Source organism: Aplidium turbinatum, chromosome 2, assembly GCF_918807975.1.
Source record: "Aplidium turbinatum chromosome 2, kaAplTurb1.1, whole genome shotgun sequence".
Taxonomy (NCBI): domain Eukaryota; kingdom Metazoa; phylum Chordata; class Ascidiacea; order Aplousobranchia; family Polyclinidae; genus Aplidium; species Aplidium turbinatum.
The window spans coordinates 41,827,698-41,848,572 of record NC_137473.1 but is presented as its reverse complement, the minus strand read 5'-3'; the positions used below and the strand labels follow the sequence as shown (position 1 = coordinate 41,848,572).

General features: G+C 37.0%; 1 protein-coding gene across 1 annotated transcript; it reads right to left on the bottom strand.

Annotated features, from left to right (window-relative positions):
• Window positions 1-2,534: 2,534 nt before the first annotated feature.
• LOC145764299 (intelectin-2-like) lies at window positions 2,535-9,075 on the bottom strand. Its single transcript, XM_082575919.1, has 6 exons — window positions 9,031-9,075; window positions 8,767-8,894; window positions 8,296-8,381; window positions 6,761-6,935; window positions 5,956-6,041; window positions 2,535-5,091 (listed from the first exon to the last, which is right to left on the bottom strand). Exons 1-6 carry the CDS (start codon window positions 9,073-9,075, stop codon window positions 4,985-4,987), a joined length of 627 nt encoding a protein of 208 aa, XP_082432045.1. The 3' UTR covers window positions 2,535-4,984.
• Window positions 9,076-20,875: the final 11,800 nt, after the last annotated feature.

The window sequence follows — 20,875 nt, the reverse complement described above, 5'->3', positions numbered from 1 at the left end:
TCTTTCCAGACATTTTAGATCAATATGCCTGGCCAACGCAGTTTTTGAAATCAAGGTTCAGTAAGTCAAGCAAAAATAGAAGGCTACACGCTTAGCCAAACGCAGCAGCACCAGTTTTCAAGTTAAAACAATAAAAACCCTTTAATGATGCAGAAATCAGTGGACTTGACAGCATCAAATTTTACGTCTTAAAGCAGTTTAACATAGCCTACCTTAATACAAGAATGATTTGTTCTTGATGAGAAACATCTGAAGTAGCAATTACCATGATCGAAAAATACTTGGAACTGCCTATTTCATTCAAAAATTTGTTTATTTTTCAAGTTGGTACTTATTTTAGTAGCAAAAATGGGCCCCCCTCAAACGTTAAAAAATGAAAAACTACTCGTTTTTCCTTTACAGTACAATGTTATGGTCAGTGTTGTACGCGTCAATGAAATAAATTGACGGTGTCAGGCTGTCAGCGTCAGACGAATTGCGTAAAAACTTTACGGCGTAAAGTACTGCGTAAGCTCTTAAAGAAATTGACGGCGTCAGCGCTAATTTCTAGCGCTTTTTTAGCCAGGGTCTCACAAAACGGAAGTATTTCAACCAAGTTTATAGGCTAATAATAGCTATAAATAAAGAGCAGGTTTTATGTTTTGAGACTGTATTGTAATTAGCTGCTTTAGCTTATTAGTTATTTCTTTGTAGAAACATAAGCATTTCAAAACGTTTGTCTGACAATCTGCTGCGTTTGGGACGCATAATGTCCTTTCCAAGTGAAAACATGCGTTCCACTTCCACAGCAGCGCTGGATGGTATTGGTGTGTTGTATTTCAAAAACAAGTCTTGGAAACGTTTACTCGGAAATGTATCGCTGTTCCAAGCGTGCTGTGATGGCTTAGCATATATAAATCTTTTAACGAGGTCCACTGCACCAACATCGCTCTTTTCAGGGGCATTTATAGCTCTCTTGAAATAAAGTACTTTCAACCACCGCGATGACATTCATTGCTTTTTTGCTTTCTCTCTCTGACCCCTCGTTCTCGATAATGCTCACGATATGAGTGATCACCATTTGGCGAACTTCTTCCGCTTGTATTCCAGGTAGCTATTCCAACCAACCCGAAAGCGGGTAATTAGTATGAGTCGCGCTGGTCAGAATACCTTGTGAAACTCTTGTTGTGAAACGAGATTTTCCATAAAAACAAAAAATGACGCATAGCGCGTGAGCGTGACGTTTAAAATCGGCAAAATAATTGACGCGCTATCACTTCCGTCAACTAAAAAATAAACTGACTGCGCTAGCCTCAACGTAAACAAAAAGTTGACGCCGTCAATTTGACGGCGTCAACGTACAACACTGGTTATGCTAGGGGGAAAAGTTGCCCGACTTCCCCCCTCTCGGAGCCTCTGGGCCCGATAACTCATGTGTAATTGACAAAGTGGCCCGCGACCGCAAAAAGGTTCATCACCCCTGTTTTAGGAGAAGCCTCATCTCCTTAACCAACCTGCCCATCGTTGCAACTGTGGACTACCTCTAACGTTACAAATTTTATAGAAAACTAATAAAAAAAATTTCAACTTTTCTAAAGAAATTCTCCATTTGTATTGTTTGTATTCACAGTCATGGCAAAACTGTGGTGCTATAGGCTGCTACGTAGCATTTCAATTTCTGGATTAATCATTGATCAACAATTTACTGTCTCAAAAGAATTAAGTTGAACGTATCCTTTTATATGAATTTTTTTGGATAGGAAGGTGTGCGACGGCTATTGAAATGTCAAACGGCTCACCCACTCGGCAGCAGTGGCCGAGTGGTTAGCACGTTTGGCTCGCAGTCGAGAGCCTGCATGTTCGACTCCAACCACCCGCACTTGTTGTTGTTTCTCTGGGCAAGAAACTTTACGATAATTGCCACTACCCAGTGATCGATTTCGAGTAATGAGTAGTACCAAATTTAAGTCATAAGCAGAGTAGACAATCAGAAACAGACATTGCCGTCGGCTGCAGCGTGGGTCAGATGTACGTCGGAAGGCGCACACCGATGCATAGCACTCAAGTCCGCTTTCCCGCAATGCAGGATAAAGATAAACAAACAAACAAACCAAGGCGTCGCGACGCACAGTTTGAGAATCACTATAACACGCAAATAAAGCACAGCCAACTTAAAAAACGCATGTGCAACTGTGCAACCTTTTTCACTGGAAGGCCAAATACGAAATGATTTAGATCTAGCTGATCGAAATCGATTTTTAGCTGTTTATGATTGAACTGACTCGTGTAAAAATAAATTCTTTTGTAAGTTATTGCAAGACATGTAACCGAGTCGTTCATATCAAGCATTGTTGTTGATTTGACACCTGTCAGAAGATATTTCATTTCCTTGATCTATAGGCTATATTATTGACAAAACGCGATCAATGACCAGTCCTGCTTAAAAACTTTTGAATGTTGCTCCCAAAATTGTTAAGTCAAATGCAAAGCGATTTTTCTATTAAAACAGACGCAAAAGTCTTTCGAACATAAATCATAAAATACTTGGGCGTGTGGGTTCCTTTGAGTGACTTTTGGTCCGGGTGTTCCACCACAGTTTAAAAGGTTTTTAGTGTGCCACGAGTAAAAAAGAAAGTTGTGAAGCACTGATTTATTGCCAGTACCTTCGAGATCGAGACACATGTACCTTTACTACAAAACCTTAGCGTAACATCAACGCAGCTGAAATATGGTTTTACAAAAGCATGTTCAAGATCTCATATAGGCTACAAACCGTGTTACAAATGTTTAGAAGGTTAGGGCTAGTTACAACAAAACATAAAACTTATAAACATCATAGTTCAAACACAAAGAAGATTCTTCGGACATGTTACCAGGGTAAAGAGATATAAAGATTTTTGACTAGTTGGTCGCTTCCTCTGGAGAAGTTACCGTGGCAGATGGCAAGCAACACTTTTATCAAATTTACAACAGGATAATTCACTTGGTCTACATACGAACACTTTGGACATTGCACGACGACGGGTAGCCTACGCTGGCAAGGCATAACATCTAGATTTTAGTTCACAACAAAGTTGGCTAAAAGAAGGATTAAGCTTTTGACCTTCACCTTCAGATTAAAATTTTATATATTATGTTTTGATGTTTATTCTATTTCTTCTTTAAGAGTTACATCTTTTAGTTCAACTTAACAAAGAGTTCAACAGAAAAAAACGAGTTTTTAAAGTTTTGTTTCAATTTTGAGTCACAGGCTTGGTTTGGATACACTTGTTCTGTTGATACAGATGTCGCCTATAGGCTATGGTGTGCACTGTGCAGTAATAAATTAACAAACAAACACAACGTCTTCAAACAATAAGCAAGAAAATACACCATAAAAAGAACAATAATACTGTAGGTCTTCCACGGTACCGTAGGTCTATATTTTGCCCGTTAGGCTTTAAAAAGGGAAGTTTATAATTTGTATCAATTTAGGACCATTCAAAGTATGAAATCATTGTCTTTTAAATTAGAAGGAAACTCATCACTGGAAAGTGCTTTGAGAACTAAAGTTCTTCTACACTACTGTAGCCTATAAACTATACAGTAGAACTCGGTTAATCCGGATCTTCGCCTAATCCGGATAAAACTGGAAGTACAAATGATTTTATTATTTAATCCGGATCTTCGCCTATTCCGGACAAAAGTTGCGCTTTCTTTATCGCTTTATCCGGATTTGCCTCACAGTTTTGCCATTTTATGCTAAAACGTAACGTGGCTTATTGCTAGAAATTTCTTATCTATTGTTCCGTTAATGTGACGCAATAAATTATTACGGATCTCTTCCGTTCATGAACAGTATTCCCTACTAACGCAAAATTTGTGCGCAAATGCCCAAACTCGTACTGTAACTTGAAAAGATGTCGGAGGAATTTTCGGTCGTAATGTCGGTGACGTTTTTCCAATAGAAGACTTTGTTTGACCGTGATTTTTTGTAAGTTTTCCATAGAAAGTCGTCTTCCGTAACTGTTTTCAAAAGTTTTGCGTGACTACCACTACAGATTATTCCGACACGCATGTCTGAAGATATAACTTTTGCTAGTGTGTTCTTGCGTTAGACGCAGAGTCTACAAATACATTCATTTTACATGCATACTGCATTTCAAAAGAACTCTATCGCTAATGTGGTGATCGCGCGTCTCAGAATTGGCAGATGACCACACTAATGCATTCAATTTCGGTGATTTTTACCAATACCCTTCTATCTAGGTAACATCAGGCTTGATAGAACCGTCATCGGTTAATCCGGATCTTCGCCTAATCCGGATGGAATCGCTGGTCAAATCGAATCCGGATTAATCGAGTTCTACTGTATTTACATAATCAATAGGATATAACTTTTCGATTTAATTGTTTGCTTACGTAACTAGCCAGTTAGATTGTCCAAAAATCTAAGTTTTGTCCATTTATTTGATACAGATTCTTATAAAACTTGTAACGTGAATAAAAATGAACGCTTCATTTCAACATGTAAGTGGATAAAGGTTCACATGTGAAGATGAGTCCTGTGTGAGCCGGACGCGAAATTTTTTTTCCCACGAGATTTCTGTCTCATTGATTGTAGTTACTCTAAAAGTAAGATTTTCCGAAAGTGTTTTGAGAGATTGGTTGATTCAGACTGCGAAATAACTATTTGCCAAGGAAATTCTGCAATGATAATAAAATATAAGCTTTCCCTAACCCTACTTTTTTGAAAAGCTTTTGCGCACCGCAAAAATTATTTTAAAGAAAAAAAAAGTTTGACTTCGACAGGCGTCGAACCCTCGTTCTCACGATCACTAGACAAGGATGAAATCACTGAACCAACCGTGCCAACGAGAAAACGCTGAATTCACACGGTATTAAAACAAACTTTTACCAAAATATGCAAATGAGACAAAAATCTCGTGGGGAAAAAATATTTCGCGAGCCGGACGCTCTTCTGATGTTGTTTTGAAACAAACTTGTGCTAACTCTGTTGGCCTGTTTATCGGTAGAAGATCAAAATGGTGGCTTCAATGTACTGGCGAGATCGAGCGGTAGAACCGGGATTGTGAAAGTCCAGTGAATCGATATTGAATCCTTTGCTCCAGTCTAACCAAGAAAATAGTTATTTTTTTTTCTATGCTCTATTCGGCTACTTCTATTACATCACAGAAAATTGATAAATATTACAAATTGTTAGGTGAAATAATTTTGGTTTATTGCTAACTTAATAGATGCCATAACATTAACAAACTTATTGTGCAAGTCTTCAGACAAACTCGTTCGTATTGAAACCATACGTAGCCTACACCAGGGCTGTGGACTTGCGGAGTCAAAAGGATTTTGGCATGTCCGGAGTCGGAGTCGAAGGCCGACTCCGGCTAGAAATCAAGCAATAAACAATAAATTTTTGTTTGCAATCAATCTTTTTTCAACATATTATTTTCCGTATTATGCTTTACCCAAAAATAGAACCATCAAAAATCTAATTTTCTAAAAGTAAATTGAATAACTTAGTTTACAAAACACAGTTTACGAAAACTAAGGGAACGTTCAAATATTACGTAACGCCTTCGAGGGGGAGGAGGGGGTTTATGCAAAGCGTTACGTAACGCTTTCGAGTACGGAGTGGTAGTTTTTTGTGCTGAATTCGTAGTGAAAAAGTGTTACATGGGGGAGGGGGGATTGAAAAAGTTGTTACGTTGGCGTTACATGGGGAGGGGGGGTCAAAAATTCGGAAAAAAAGCGTTACGTAATATTTGAACGTTCCCTAACCTTGTACAAATACAATAGCTGCTTCAGCTATAACTAAAATTTTCTGTCAAGTTTTGTAACTATTTTTGAGTCATTAGATTAATAGCTTCTTCTGTCTGTAGACGACTCTCATTATTAATTTTCAAAAGTAGTTTTTATACTTTATAAGAGTCTAAATGAAATTTTAATCAAAATATTAGTAAACAGAAATTCACATACACAAGTAGTCGCTGCAATAACTTGAAAGATGGTTTCCAGATCCAACTCCACCGACACACAATGACTCTGGGCTACAGGTGTTCAACCTAGAAGATTATGTTACAGATTATTTTGTCTCCAATCGACTTCGGCTTTCGATTCTGAAGGTTTTGTGCACGGTGTCTAGGCCATCTATTTTTGTAGGCCAACGCTTGAACTCTTATTAGTTGCATTGACGTTTAAACGTCCTTGCTACAAGAGTTGATTTATTTCCAAATGTTTTATTTTTTCTCTCTCTTATTTAGGTTAGGTGACTACCCAAATTTAAGATAGTGATTTCTTAACACTTTTTTATCGATGCATATTTTAAACCTGTCGGTTTGCCATCTTTTCCTTTTGTTAGTGCCAAACTTGTGTGTTTACTTTGTCGTTTTCTACATGTTTTGCCGCAGTAAATAAACATAAAATTGAATTGAATAAAATGAGATATAGAATCACTTTGCAAAACGGACGTATTATAGGTCTATGACAGGCGGAGTAGTTATGTAACCTAATTTGCTTTGGTAGTTGGTTAAAATGCATTAATTTTATTTGATTATATCTAACTACTACATTTTGTAACGTTGGCTATTAACATGACGCTCATTTTGTTAGGTTCTTTTCATGCCAGACATATAGGCTAGATTCCATTTTCTTTTGTCAAAATCCTTTTCCTTAACAGCCTACGCATTTCGTTGCATTTTTTGCAAATTTGCATTTTGTTAAAATTTATGAAAAGTCTTATTGGTTTATTATCATAAAGCAGCAAAGGCAAAAATAATACGACCTCACAGCTGGGCAAAAAGCAAAAGCAACTCCGTTTGCGTTTCGGGCTCGAAATTGCATGTATCCTTGTGTGATGTCATCACGAAGGTTTATTGGAACACCAAGATCGGTTGTGCCCCCTGTGGTATACTTGACAGGCTGAGCCAAATTCATTGCAGAATCTTCACAAGACATTGCTGTAAAATTAAGAAAGATGAAGTACAGTTCCGTATGTAATGATGGGTATAGATTTATTTGGTTTACAAAAGAATGTGGCAAATGGAGTTTTTCTTGACTTGAGATACCAAATCTGTTACATTTGAAAAAATACCACAAGTGCCTCATGACTTTTGCGGTCAGCTAAAAAAAAAGCTAAGTATGCCTGCCGCATGCTATCTTTTCTTTTTTTGCGATTTTTGTATAACATGGATGTTGAATGGATGAATAACACATTGGGTTGTCCATTATTTTCTAAAACGCTGGTAACCATGTTACAAAACTTTTTAAACAAAACTACTTTCATTAACCAAAAATTAAAAAAGCAATAATTTTTTCATAAAAAAGATATATTCAAGTTATTTCTCGGCCTGTGGGTGGTATCTCGTGCTGGTGTATTAATTAAAAAGATAACACAGAGGACAGTCACCAACGAAAGACTATAGCCCAGGGGTGGGCAAGGTTGTTCAAAGAAAGAGCCGCTTGCGGATAAACCATAAACACCGGCAAGCCGCAAAATTAGTGGACACAAATTAACATAACAGCAATAAAACACAATGACTGTTTATCCATATCAGTTATGTAGCCTACTTGACTCACTAATCTCTGAAAATTTGGACGATAAGTTGATAATGCTGTGCGATTTAATTCTTCCAAGTGATCATTTGTCAAGGTTGCAGGATATTTTGATTTTACAAAGTTATAAATTCTTCTAAAAATGAATAAGTAAATTCTGGTACTACTTCTAAGCTGCAACTAATCGCTGCTTAGCGACTTTATGAAATTTCCAATTGTTGCTGACTGAACTAAAAATGAGCCAGGAGAGGCACAATGTTGCTTTTGCAACGTCACAATTCCATTGTTTAACAATGGCTACAGTAAAAGACTCCTTTTTGATCTTTGTATTGGGTGCAAATTAGATTTTGAAGAAAGTGCAAGTAACAAATTTTAATTTTTACCAACCGATTTTCACGTCTCTATCAATGTGGCGCCCATGGCTCGAGCCATGCCTGCCATACCTTAAGTACGCCACTGCTTGGTTGAATTCACGAGATAACATACTGTATTTATAAAGTATAATCTTAACTTTTTTGTAATATTACGATTCAATACAAGAGCCACAAAATTTATGTTGACGAGCCGCATGCGGCCCGCGAGCCGCAGTGTTCCCACCGTTGCTATAGCCCGTTTGATCCAATGATAGTCTTGAAATGCCATCTTCCAACCCCAGTCACTGACTCGATATTTATAGGTGAACAAAAAATGTAGTTCTATAATAGAATATAAACGTTAACCTAATATTTATTACGCATTGCCATTTATTAAATAAGTGGTACTTACCAACTGAAGAAAATTGCGAAACCACTTTGAGAATTTTTTCTAGAACGTCGTTCGTCTGGGATTGTGCGATCAGGAGTCCGTTTGCACTGAAACAAAAATGAAGCAGTCTATTGATGAGAAACTGAGTGGTGTATTCACGGAAGGGGGTAACGTATGGAAATAGGCCTACGACGTTTCAAAACTACACTAATACTAACAATGCGGTAACAATGTTAAGAAACTAGGCTAATTTACAACACAACCGACGTATTGGTTGCCGAACTTTCTTTCAGCCATAAGTTGAAGGTTGAAAATTGTTTAGTTGCTCAAAGGCAATAAATATTGTCATAGCAAAATGACTTTCTCCTAGTCAGATTCACTTTAATCAGAGCCGGTTGTTTTTCTAAACTATTTTAGCACATGAGATTTTACGCCAAAGCATCCAATTAACCGTGATTAATTTTAGGCTGAGGGTTTGGATTGGCTATATACCTTGTCAGCATTGTGTAACCAGCCAGAATGTTTTTAGGGTAGCCTTTGATGTTTTGTTTCAAGGTGTATTGCGAGTTGACTTTAGAATCGGAAAGTGGATCAAATAAAAACTCGGTGGATTTCCACTTCTGTGAAAGGAAACAATGCAACATAAAAGCGTTTGAAAGATTAGTTGACAGCGATTTACTTTTTAAAATTAATCAAATGCATCTGATAATAATTAATTTACTTGGCACTACCCTGAGTCGTTTTCCGTTTCGTTACCATATGTTCGTTTGTGAAACGAGAGCCAGTTGAACATTGAGCCATTGCACAATGCACATGTGCATAGGATATGTAGGCCTACTGCTTTATAACTAATATTGCTGTCATAAATAACTCACTTCTATTGCAGTACATATGGCTGAAGATTAGTCAGTACGTATGGATAACATTTTTAATGAGCAAAACTGGCTTAAAAACATTACATTTTACTGAACATTATCACTGAAAGTAAAGTATTATTTCATCGCCATCATTATGTACAGAGCCCAGGAACATAGTAGTTTGCACTTTTGATGCGGTTGTGGTTCTATATCAGTGTTGTTATTATTATTGTTGTTATTACAAGAAACCTTTCACTTTGTTCACCCATGTAACAGTTCTCACCTCTTTGTTACTGACAGCGTAGAAGACGTCACATAAACTTGGTACAGAACTTTCGTTACCGTAACGGCAGTACACTGTTAATCAAAAGGGTGGAAACCTTGGGATGGAAATTTCCATGGGTGGAAATCTCTCGCGGCAAGGGTGGAAAGCGAAAAGAATGTTGGATATTTCCACCATCTAGAATTTAATCCACCCTAAACTGTGGAAATACACACGTTGTTAACAAGGAGGGTGGAAAGGTTGAGTTGGAAATTATTGAGGGTGGTTATTTCTCGCGGCAAGGGTGGAACGAAGGAAAGGGTGGATTGTTCCACCCATCTCAAATTTGTTCAAATCTCAAAATAGAGATAATTAGCGTATAGCATCAGTAGCTTTGCGGTATGGTAGGAAGAGAAGCTTTCTACACTGTTTAATTTGAAAAAGTTGCAAAAACTTTTTCAATTGCCTTTGTAGCCAAATTCAGTGCATTGTTTCTGCAATAAGCTAAACCAGCTCATTAACCCAAAGATAAATACAGATGGTACTGTAGGTTAAAGATTATTTACTTGTAGCGTCTGTGGCATAACATGTGTGTTGTTAAAAATGCTTAGATTGCTGGTGTAGGCTATAGCTTATAAGCTTAAAGCGTATTTGAAATGAATTTCTTTGAATGAAAAGAAGCTTTATTCCATAATCTGCAGTTTGAATTGAAATATCTGTAAACATTAGGCTAATACCAAAGAATAAAGGGAAAAAATAAAATTAAAAATTTATTTTAAAACAAAGTTTGATTATGAAAGACCTTATAGACTATTCATTCATTGAGCGACGTACTTTCTATGTTTAACGGTGCTGATGAGTTCCACTAATAATTCAAGCTAATACAAATAACAAAAGTAGGCCTACCCAACCAGCAAAACTGGTTCTATTCACATTGATTCAATGTCTGCAGATGTTGAATCAATGTAAAAAAGACCAGTTTTGTGGGCTGGGGCATGGATTTCAAAAAAAGGATTTTTTTCCAGAAAGTTGAAAACGATGTACAAACAATATCAACTTATTTTTCATTTCGACGTCCTAATCAGAACGTCACCCTATAAAATATTGTGTTAACAATAGCTAAGTGGTAAAACACTATGAATAATGGCATATACCGCACCAAACGCTTTTTGTCGTTTCTAGCACTAGTTGCTACGTTCATCTGATGAAATTAAAAGTAAAATTAACAACAAACAAGATGGTTTATTGCTTCACTGACGTTTCGCGCACCATGACAATGCGCATCCTCAGAGCGATTAACATAACATACAGATAACATACAGCGAATTTCATCAGATGAACGTAGCAACTAGTGGTAGAAACGATAATTGTCCTGATGAACACCCAAACTTTTCAGTAAACGCTTTTTGCATTGCTTAAACAAAATATTAGTTCTTGTTTACTGCTTTGCAGTTGAGACTGAACTAATATTTAAAAAGAAACAAGCATGTTTATCGAAATTACCGTTTTGGAAATACGATTCAATGAGAAAGAACTTGCTAAAAGTAATCAAAATGAAAAATTAGTGGGCATGCAATGTAATCATATCCAATCAAAATGTTGGCAAAAACAAACACAAGCAATAATTTCATTGAAAATCTTATCTGAGTGAGAAAACTTGTTGGAAACTCCTTCCTAGCAGTACTTCACAGTTACAGATATTTTCAATCACAAAGACAGGACGTCACCAGGGTCAAAAGTATGAATTGCCACTTTTATTGTGTTGTTGCCTGTAAATTATTTCATCCTCTTGGTGCCGCTAAAGAAAGCTGTTCGTGTAGCGCAATGCTCAAAGACGTGTTCCGACAGCTGAATCATCGCTCTTTGATTTCGAGAAATTTGAGTTTGCTAAACTATTTCCAAAGTATTGTCGGAGCAAACAAACGAGTTCAACTATAACAAATTTATGAGAAATGTCCAAAACAAATTTTATTCTATGAAAAAACTTTTTTTCACTGGAATGTCTTTTTAAAATAAGTTTGTTTTAAGCAGTACTCAAATTTACTGTACGTTTGTGAACAATTGTAGAAACTGGGCAGCTTAATAGTTTTAGAAATGAGGAGTGATCGAAACGAACTTAGAGAAACAAATATAAGGATTGTGAATTTATGTAAATATCGAATGACTAACTTTGAAATTACAGAATCAAGACCAAAACAAATATTGATTACCAAAGCCTATTGCTCACCATCCCTATGGAAAACCATGTTCTGCTGAAACACATCAGCTCAAATCTTACAAAATGTTGTCAGTAATCTTTTTTGCCCCAGAGCCCGTGATTTTTATCACAGAACAACATAACAGCTGTTAAACATTTACCTTGACATTTAATCCAAGCAACAAAGATGAAAAGAAGCAGACCTCCGACCTTTAGACTGGGGAAGAAAGTTTTTACAAAGAAAATAATATACATTTGTTATAACGATTTCCCCATAGGACATGCACGACATAAAGAATGATGTTGCGAACAATTTTTCATTTGCAAAATGACGATCAGCGATTACAAACTCCGAAACACGAGATCTCTCGTAAATTTGAAAGAATCGAAAAAAAAGACGACTCTAAACGTTAATCCATACCCAAGAATTTATTAGGTTTACTAATTGCAAAAAGAAGAAGGTCATGACATATCACCTTATTGAATTCTTCACGCACACTGCATAAGATACAATCAGACTGAAACAGATTTATGTTAGTCGAGCTTTATGTGTTGCGAGAAATACTACAAGTTAAATGTTTCTATCTGCAACATGAAAATTTTGATTTGAACCATCAACATTTTGATAAACATCGCTTCAAAGAATTGATTTTGAACAGAGTATTTTCAGAACACCTGAAAACGACATTCTTCTTAAACGAAATGAAATTTCGAAAAAAGAAATAACGATTAAATTTTCAATGAGACGAAATCCTACAAAGCATGCCAACAGCGTCACGATTAACTTTAATAATACCTCCTACCCTACTTTTCATTCAAAAGTGGACCTCATTTCTTTTTCGATATTTGACTATTGGATTCTTTTCATGTTTTTACAAAGGATTGGTAGACTTTGTAATCATTTTAGCTAATTCATTGTTTTCATAACACACTGAGAACCCTCCCAGAGCGAATCGATCTATCAGCTTTCCGCCGAAACAGCTCTTGCCCCAGACAGCAAAATCCGTCGTTTTTACATTGATTCAAAGTCTGTAAACGTGGAATGTAAAAACGACGGATTTTGCTATCTGGGGCGTGATCATTATAATCTCTTTTGCTTTCTGCTTTTCCTTATTTTCTGTTCGCTCGTATACAGAGTAAGGCTCGTATACAAAGTAATTACGTTTTATAACGTGTTTTAATTGTATCGTCGTATTGAGCTAGCTGGTAATCACAGATGGCTTGGAAGGCTGTTGTTTTAACTTCAGTTCTGTTCAGTTGTTTTTACTTACTTCGACATCAGGGGTCTCCAAAAACAACAAATCACAATTTACAACGATTTCGTATTTTTCAGACCTTTCTCATGATTTGCATTATCGTTTCGAACTGATAACTTGACAAAACGAAATAGCTTGGTTGGACTTGTTTGCGTTTTTCGTACATAATATAGTAGGGGAGAGGAAACAAGTTTTGCTTGATCTAACGTTTCTTGAAATGTTGTAGTTTTGTTTCTAATAGCCCCAGTTAGCTTACAAACAACAAATTGTGAAGCTAATATAGGTAATATTGCATTATATAGGTAGTATTGGATAATATTTGTAATATAACTGCATTCACAAATATAAGTAATAGCCTGCGACAGAACAACACATCGCATGCAAAACAAAAAGTAGAAATAAAACAAAAACTGACATCAACTGCAGGGCCGTTGAGAGGATAATTGAGGCCTGGTACCAATGAGATCCTTAATCCCCAAATCAGGACACTTCTAAGAAACAAAATGCACTGTATCCGAACAAATCTCGGTGGTTTCTTCAAGTTCTCAGGCCCTTAGGTAGGTTACAGGCCCCTAAAATCATCTCGGGCGTCCAAAAATATTTTCTGGACTCCCCTGTCAATGCTATTATCAACATGCAATAAGCTTGTTACACATATCTTTCATAAAGTTAAGAGTTGGACTTTGTTGTCTCATGGCCATGGTTGTCTCTGGAAATTCTTTATGGACCCATTGCTTATAATTCATGAATCTAAGCGTTGGATCCGATCCTCATCTTAACTTTCATCACAGACCAAACCAGTATAATCTTTGTTGAAATATTTTTGAAAACGTGTTTTCCATCGAAGGAGGGGTTGGCGGTTGCTAATAATACTTCGTCCGTTATCGCCAGAAAAAATAATCCTTCAGCAATTTCAGTTGGAGTTGAAGGCTATTCCAGATAATATCGGTGCTGACAATGCTGTCATCGAAAAGTACAAGTTCTTGTCTAGTATCCTCTGTTACACCTTTATCATTACCTAAGCGTTCACAACCGTTTTCTGGAGAGTATATGACAGATCTGTCATGTCTCCTGGGCAAAACTAATCGGTTTCAAACACAAATCAGTAAAGCGTTGATAAAAAAAATAATGAAATTTCATAAGCCTTTTCACTTCTGTGTCAACAGTAACAGCTTTCTCAATGCTTAGGCTTACTTAGTTTGGTGACTGTATGTCCTTAGAAGTGTAAAAATGTAGCCTCAAACAAAGGCAATGGTTGCATCTTGTGTATGATTGACATAATTTTGGTATATACATTGCAATGCAGAAATAGCCTACGGTAAATTTTGAGGTCGTGGCTATCTAGTCTAAGAACAATCTTGTGTTTTTACTCGACTTAAAATTTTAGATAACATTTTCACACAATATGCAAATACTGTACAGTATCCTATATATATTTCTTGCGTGTTTAGTTGATTTCAACAGCAACATGGTCCTGTGTTTTGCCGTGTTAGACAGGTAGCCACTACCTGGTCTCGCTCCCTAAAGAAGTCAGTCGTGTCTGATTGACGAAACGTCGGAAGAAAAGCAGATTGTCACTTTATACATCGTGTGGTAGTTTATCTTAATTTGCACCACTAGAACGCATCATGTTATTTAACTAAATGCCTGGTGAACAGACTCATTCAATTTTCAACAGCAGCCTATACTTTGCAGTTGGACCATTTCTTTTTTCAAGCATTGATAAAGATATTAACCACCTAACAAGCAATCAGACGTCCAAGAGGAACAATATCCTGCAGAACAGCTTTGGTAGCTACTGTATAGTCGAAAAATTGGTTTTGTACACAGTTTCTTTGTGTATTCAGGAAAAATCGAATCATTGCCTGATCAGCCAGACTTTGGAGCCAGCTCCAATGTGGTAATAAATTTATGCAGATCTGTTTCAAGGGGTCTTGACCATTTGCTTTACTTTGACAGATGGTTTACATCTATTCCTCTTCTAAACCATCTGGAAAAATCAAAAATACACTGTTTAGGGACTTGTGGCAGTTAATCGGCGGCCAGGGATCACATTTTCCGGTGACAAAATCTTTTGAAGTCTGGAAGGGGTGCTCATGAAGAAAAGAAAGTTGTGGTTGATGGCACGGAAGTGCGTGTGGTAAAATGGATGGGCAACAGATCTGTCGCTTTATTGTCCACCTTTGCCTCTGCTCAATCAATAGGAGATTGCAAACGGTGATTGTGAAGGAGTACAATCAGTTTATGGGAGGCGTTGATTTTCAATGTATGACGATTATCCAGCTTTGGTGAAGAAAGCACTACGAACTATTATCCCATTCGTCATGTCGTATTAATGTGAAGCAGGATTTTCTGTCTTGGTGGTGATGAAAACCAAATATCGATCACGAATAAACACCGAAAGAGAAATGCGAATGGCAATTTCAAACATTCTCCCAAGATTCAATGAACTTTGTAAAAACAAACCAGCCAACAAGTCACATTGAATAATATGCATTGCTTTATGTTGTTGTATCAATAAACACAACTTCAAAAATAAGTTTTCTCGTTAGCTTTTATTTGCTTGTACGCCGCAAGTCCAGAAAACTTATCCAGAGGCGTCGCAACAAAAAAACGTTTGAGAACCACTGTTATAGACATTTTTGGAGTCTTTTAAACTTAACATCGATGGTGGGGTTGGCGGGTTGCTAATAATACTTCGTCCGTTATCGCCAGAAAAAATAATCCTTCAGCAACTTCAGTTGGAGTTGAAGGCTATTCCAGATAATATCGGTGCTGACAATGCTGTCATCGAAAAGTGCAAGTTCTTGTCTAGTATCCTCTGTTACACCTTTATCATTACCTAAGCGTTCACAACCGCTTTCTGGAGAATATATGACAGATCTGGCATCATTGTCATGTCTCCTGAGCAAAACTAATCGGTTTCAAACACAAATCAGTAAAGCGTTGATAAAAAAAAAATAATGAAACTTCACAAGCCTTTCACTTCTATGTCAACAGTAACAGCTTTCTCAATGCTTAGGCCTACTTAGTTTGGTGACTGTATGTCGTTAGAAGTGTAAAAATGTAGCCTTAAAGGCAATGGTTGCATCTTGTGTATGATTGACATGATTTTACTTTTAGTATATACGTTGCAATGCAGAAATAGCCTACGGTAAATTTTGATGTTGTGGCTATCTAGTCTAACGACAATCTTGTGTTTTTACTCGACTTAAAATTTTAGATAACATTTTCACACAATATGCAAATACTGTACAGTATCCTATATATATTTCTTGCATGTATAGTTGATTTCAGCAACATGGTCCTGTGTTTTGCCGTGTTAGACAGGTAGCCACTACCTGGTCTCGCTCCTTGAAGAAGTCAATCGTGTCTGATTGACGAAACGTCGGAAGAAAAGCAGATTGTCACTTTATACATCGTGTGATAGTTTATCTTAATTTGCACCACTAGAACGCATCATGTTATTTAACTAAATGCCTGGTGAACGGACTCATTTAATTTTCAGCAGAAGCCTATACTTCGCAGTTGGCCCATTTCTTTTTTCAAGCATTGATAAAGATATTAACCACCTAACAAGCAATCAGACGTCCAAGAGGAACAACATCCTGCAGAACAGCTTTGGTAGCTACTGTATAGTCGAAAAATTGGATTTGTACACGATTTCTTTGTGTATTCATGAAAAATCGAATCATTGCTTGATCAGCCAGACTTTGGAGCCAGCTCCAATGTGGTAATAAATTTATGCAGATCTGTTTCAAGGGGTCTTGACCATTTGCTTTACTTTGACAGATGGTTTACATCTATTCCTCTTCTAAACCATCTGGAAAAATCAAATATACACTGTTTAGGGACTGTGGCAGTTAATCGGCGGCCAGGGATCACATTTTCCAGTGACAAAAGAGGTGCTCATGATGAAAAGAAAGTTGTGGTTGATGGCACGGAAGTGCGTGTGGTAAAATGGATGGGCAACAGATCTGTCGCTTTATTGTCCACCTTTGCTGCTGCTCAACCAATGGGAGAGTGTAAACGGTTTGACAAAAAGAAAAAATGTTCTAAAACGGTACCTTACCCTGCAATTGTGAAGGAGTACAATCAGTTTATGGGAGGCGTTGATCTCATGGACTCTCTCATGGCTCTATATCGAATCAAAATAAATCATTTTTTAGATCTAACTATAATAATCTGCTGGCTGTTGTATAGAAAGGACTCTTTCGCTGTCAGTGGTTCTGAGAAAACAATGATGCTTCAAGAATTCAAGCTTTGTATTGCTGAAGCTCTGCCTCTTGAAGGAAAACTACGACACCTCGTAAAAGAGAGCTGCTATCACAGACAACGACTTCACAATTCATAAAAAAAAAATTAGGTGCTGCTACCAAAGCAATACCTCCTGTTGAAATCCGAACTGATGGGTACCATCACTTTCCAGTAGTGATGACAAGAGGAAGATGCAAGAACCCCAATTGTAAGGCAGCCCCTGTGCTTTACTGCGAAAAATGCAAAGTGCATTTTGCATTACCAAGGACAAAAATTGCTTTGTTGATTTTCACCGAAATTACACTGTTGACAACTGGTATTTCTAATATGTTTCAAATGTGGCTTCTAATTTTTTATTGTGCTTTTACTTGGAGATTTCCGTGCGTTTGAAGTGGTGCTTCTTATGACGATGCCATGTGGCGTAGGCTACGCAGGAGCCGCGGTGCACCGTCTCGACGACACTCCTCAACTCAATAATCACCTACGCACAGTGGTGCCGAAGTAGGGGGGGATGGGGGGATATATCCCCCCCAATATTTTGGCAGCATCCCCCCCAATAATTCAGAAAAAATTAGTTGCTATGAAGTTGTACTTCGATTTAGTTGTTTGTAAGCATCTCGAATTGCTGTTGTTTTTCTTTTATTGATGTTTAATCACAGTTCTAATTGTCTTGGATTTGACGCTAGACAATGAAGGACCTTCATTGAAGGTATTCCGGAAAAATTTGCTGCTAATTTTATTTGCAAGCACCACGGCAAAGAAGAGTCCCTGAAAGATTGGGTGGAGGCTCGATGGCAGCTACTGCAGACACTCAACTGCATTAAATTATAAAATACTTTACAATCAGTTCATGGACAGAGTTATGTCTGAACTGACCGAGAGGTTTGAAAGTAGCCTGAATTCTGATTTGGCAAAGTATAAAGAACTTGCACGAATTTTCAAGACCGGCTTAGTTCCTGAAATGGTCAAAAATTATCCAGAGCTGAATAGACAATCGATGAGTTATCAAATTGATTCATTCAGCAAGGCAACAGCACCAAAATCTCTGTACGATGCCAAAAGAGCTTACCAGGCATTGTCCGAGTTGAAAAAAACCTCTCTATTCTCAAATACTCCAGCTGATTAAGAACCTCTTTTTGCCCGGTAAGCTTTGCTGCTTGTGAGAGGTCGTTTTCCAATCTTCGTAGATTGAAAACCTGACTGAGAAATACTTTGGGACAGGAAAGGTTAAATGCTAGCATTGTTTGCAACATTGACCAAAATATTCTTAATAACATCAGCATAAATGACAGTGCTAATGTATTTTCAATGAGCACTACCGTGGTTGTAACAAGTTCTTGTGATGTGTTTGAAAGTTAGAATTTTTGTCATAAATTTGCAAATGTTCTTCTGTAGCTTCGATTGTTTTCAGTCTCCTGACTAGTGACTTTGTCCTATAGCGCACTAAGTGTAGTGATTCTAGTGAAGGAGAGGGTAAAAAGAAAAGTAGCCTATAACTTCTGTTGTTTTTTTTTGGAAAAACTAAGTATTCATTGGAAGGTCATAGCTTCGAATCTAGCTGGAGGTACCAATTTTTCTTTGCTTGTTTCTTAATCTTGCAGCAGTCATTCACAAGAGCACAGGTAGCGCTTTTATCTCCACTATTTCTTGTCTGTGTATTATGCTGTTAGCAGCTAATTTACCGAGGTCCGGTGATTGTTTAATAAACCTAATAGGCCTACCACAACCACTAAAATTGTGTATAAAAGTATGCATCCCCCCCAATGTTCAAAATTGTCTAAAATTTGATAAAATTTTGATTTATCCCCCCCAATCCTCAACTAACTTCGGCACCACTGCCTACGCAAGTCAATAATGGGATTCCTGGGGAGAAGTAGCCTACTGCTAGTAGCCTACAATACAACCACAACCAAATTATCAGCCACAGCCATTCAAAAAGCGTTGTGCCACTGCCATATGTGTAGACGACATCAGAGGAACGGGATATTCCAAAAAATGAAATAATCTCATCAAAGTTTCTCATCGTTTCTTCAAATGCAATATGCCTTTGTACTCAGCTGGTCATACAGGCAAATGTTAAAAATTTCATGGAATCAAAAGATCACTAACGATAAAGTATTATCTAAATTCAATTCAAGCAAATTCTCTTACAAATAGTCAAAAGAATAAAATTGAAGTATTTCGGACACACAATAAGGCAAAACTCGTTACAAAGATCATTAATAGAAGGGAAGATAAACGGTAAAAGAAACAAAGGCAGACCAAGAATGATTTGGACATCAAACATCACTAAATGGACAAAATTAACTTATGAAAATGCAGTACGAACAGCTCATGGTCGAGAACAATTGCGCATTGTATCCAACCCTCAATACAAGGAAGAAACATAATGATGGTGATGATGATTTGTGCTCAAAGCACACGTTGAAATTATGCCGTATTTTCTTGAATAGAAACCGCGGCTACTTTTATTTTTATTTTTTGAACGTTTTGTGTGGCTTCTATTCGAAGGCGGCTTCTATTATGTTTATATGAACGTTTTTGTCTTCTAATTGGTGCTCACTGCTCGGTGGGCATTCGAGTTTCGAGTAACAAGAAAACGTAAACAGAAAGTCAGCTGCAATTTTAATGTACCGGTATCTTTTGTGAAACCGCTAATCCGACAGCTGCTATTATGTTCGCATCTGTGTGAAGCAAACAAAACCAAAAGGAAATACCTTTTGCTTTACCTGCCGCCTTTTAATTACAGTACCGTGCTCATCCAACTTTATGCAAAGCACTGAAAAACAATGAGCCGGCTCCAACGCAATGTGTAGTGTGTGTGCTGGTGTATTATATTATATAGCTTTACGTGCGAATCTTACATCGTGCTTTACTTCTGAAATCTTCGATGCTAGAAGCCCATAGATATTTTACTGGTTGGAAAATCTGGCATTGTTACATTATGTTACAATGTAAACAATGACTGAAATTTTCAGTAAATAATGACGGTTTACATTGTTGTGCAATGCAAAAATGACTAATTATATCGGCCGGATATCAATGGTTTCTATCGTTTTCAACATCAAATTGAAACAAAAATTGCATTTGCTTTTCACAAACCAATGCTTTTCGAAACTTATAATGTCTAGTTTTCATGGAAACAAGCATCCCTTATCAATAGTACCTAAAGTATTGCCTTTTTTGTTTGTGTTGTTTTGCCTTACAATCGCATGTAAATATTTCGATGTGAGAAGAGCAGCCTACTATTGAAATTATATGAAATTTCTCATTTGCAAATTTGTTGTTGTTTAAATTATTGATTTTCACGACAGCGTCTAACAAAGAAGCAAAAGCCGTTCCAGTTGCACTGTAGCACGTTTATGACTAACCATGTGGGATACTCACTAAAATACAATTATAAATAACGCTAGGTTGGATTACTTCTTTTATTGTCTATTTCTACCAGACAGTTTACTTGCTCCGTCGTAAGTAACAACTAACAAAGACAACATAAAAGACACAAAAAGAAAATACAGTTGGACAGAAACTATATTACCTGAAAGTGGTAAAACAATGAGTACGGTACAAGCAAAGCAGCCATTATCTCAGACACAAGATCCATCCTTTACGTTGATCGTCTTCAGACGTTAAAAAACGTAAAAATGACAAAGTTTTCTTTCTAGGAATAGTTTTTAACAAGAATAAAGAAATTGTCATATGGTTTCAACAAAAGAAGTGATTTCACCGTAGTTTCAAAGTTTATGGTAATAGTTGACATGGAGCTACAATA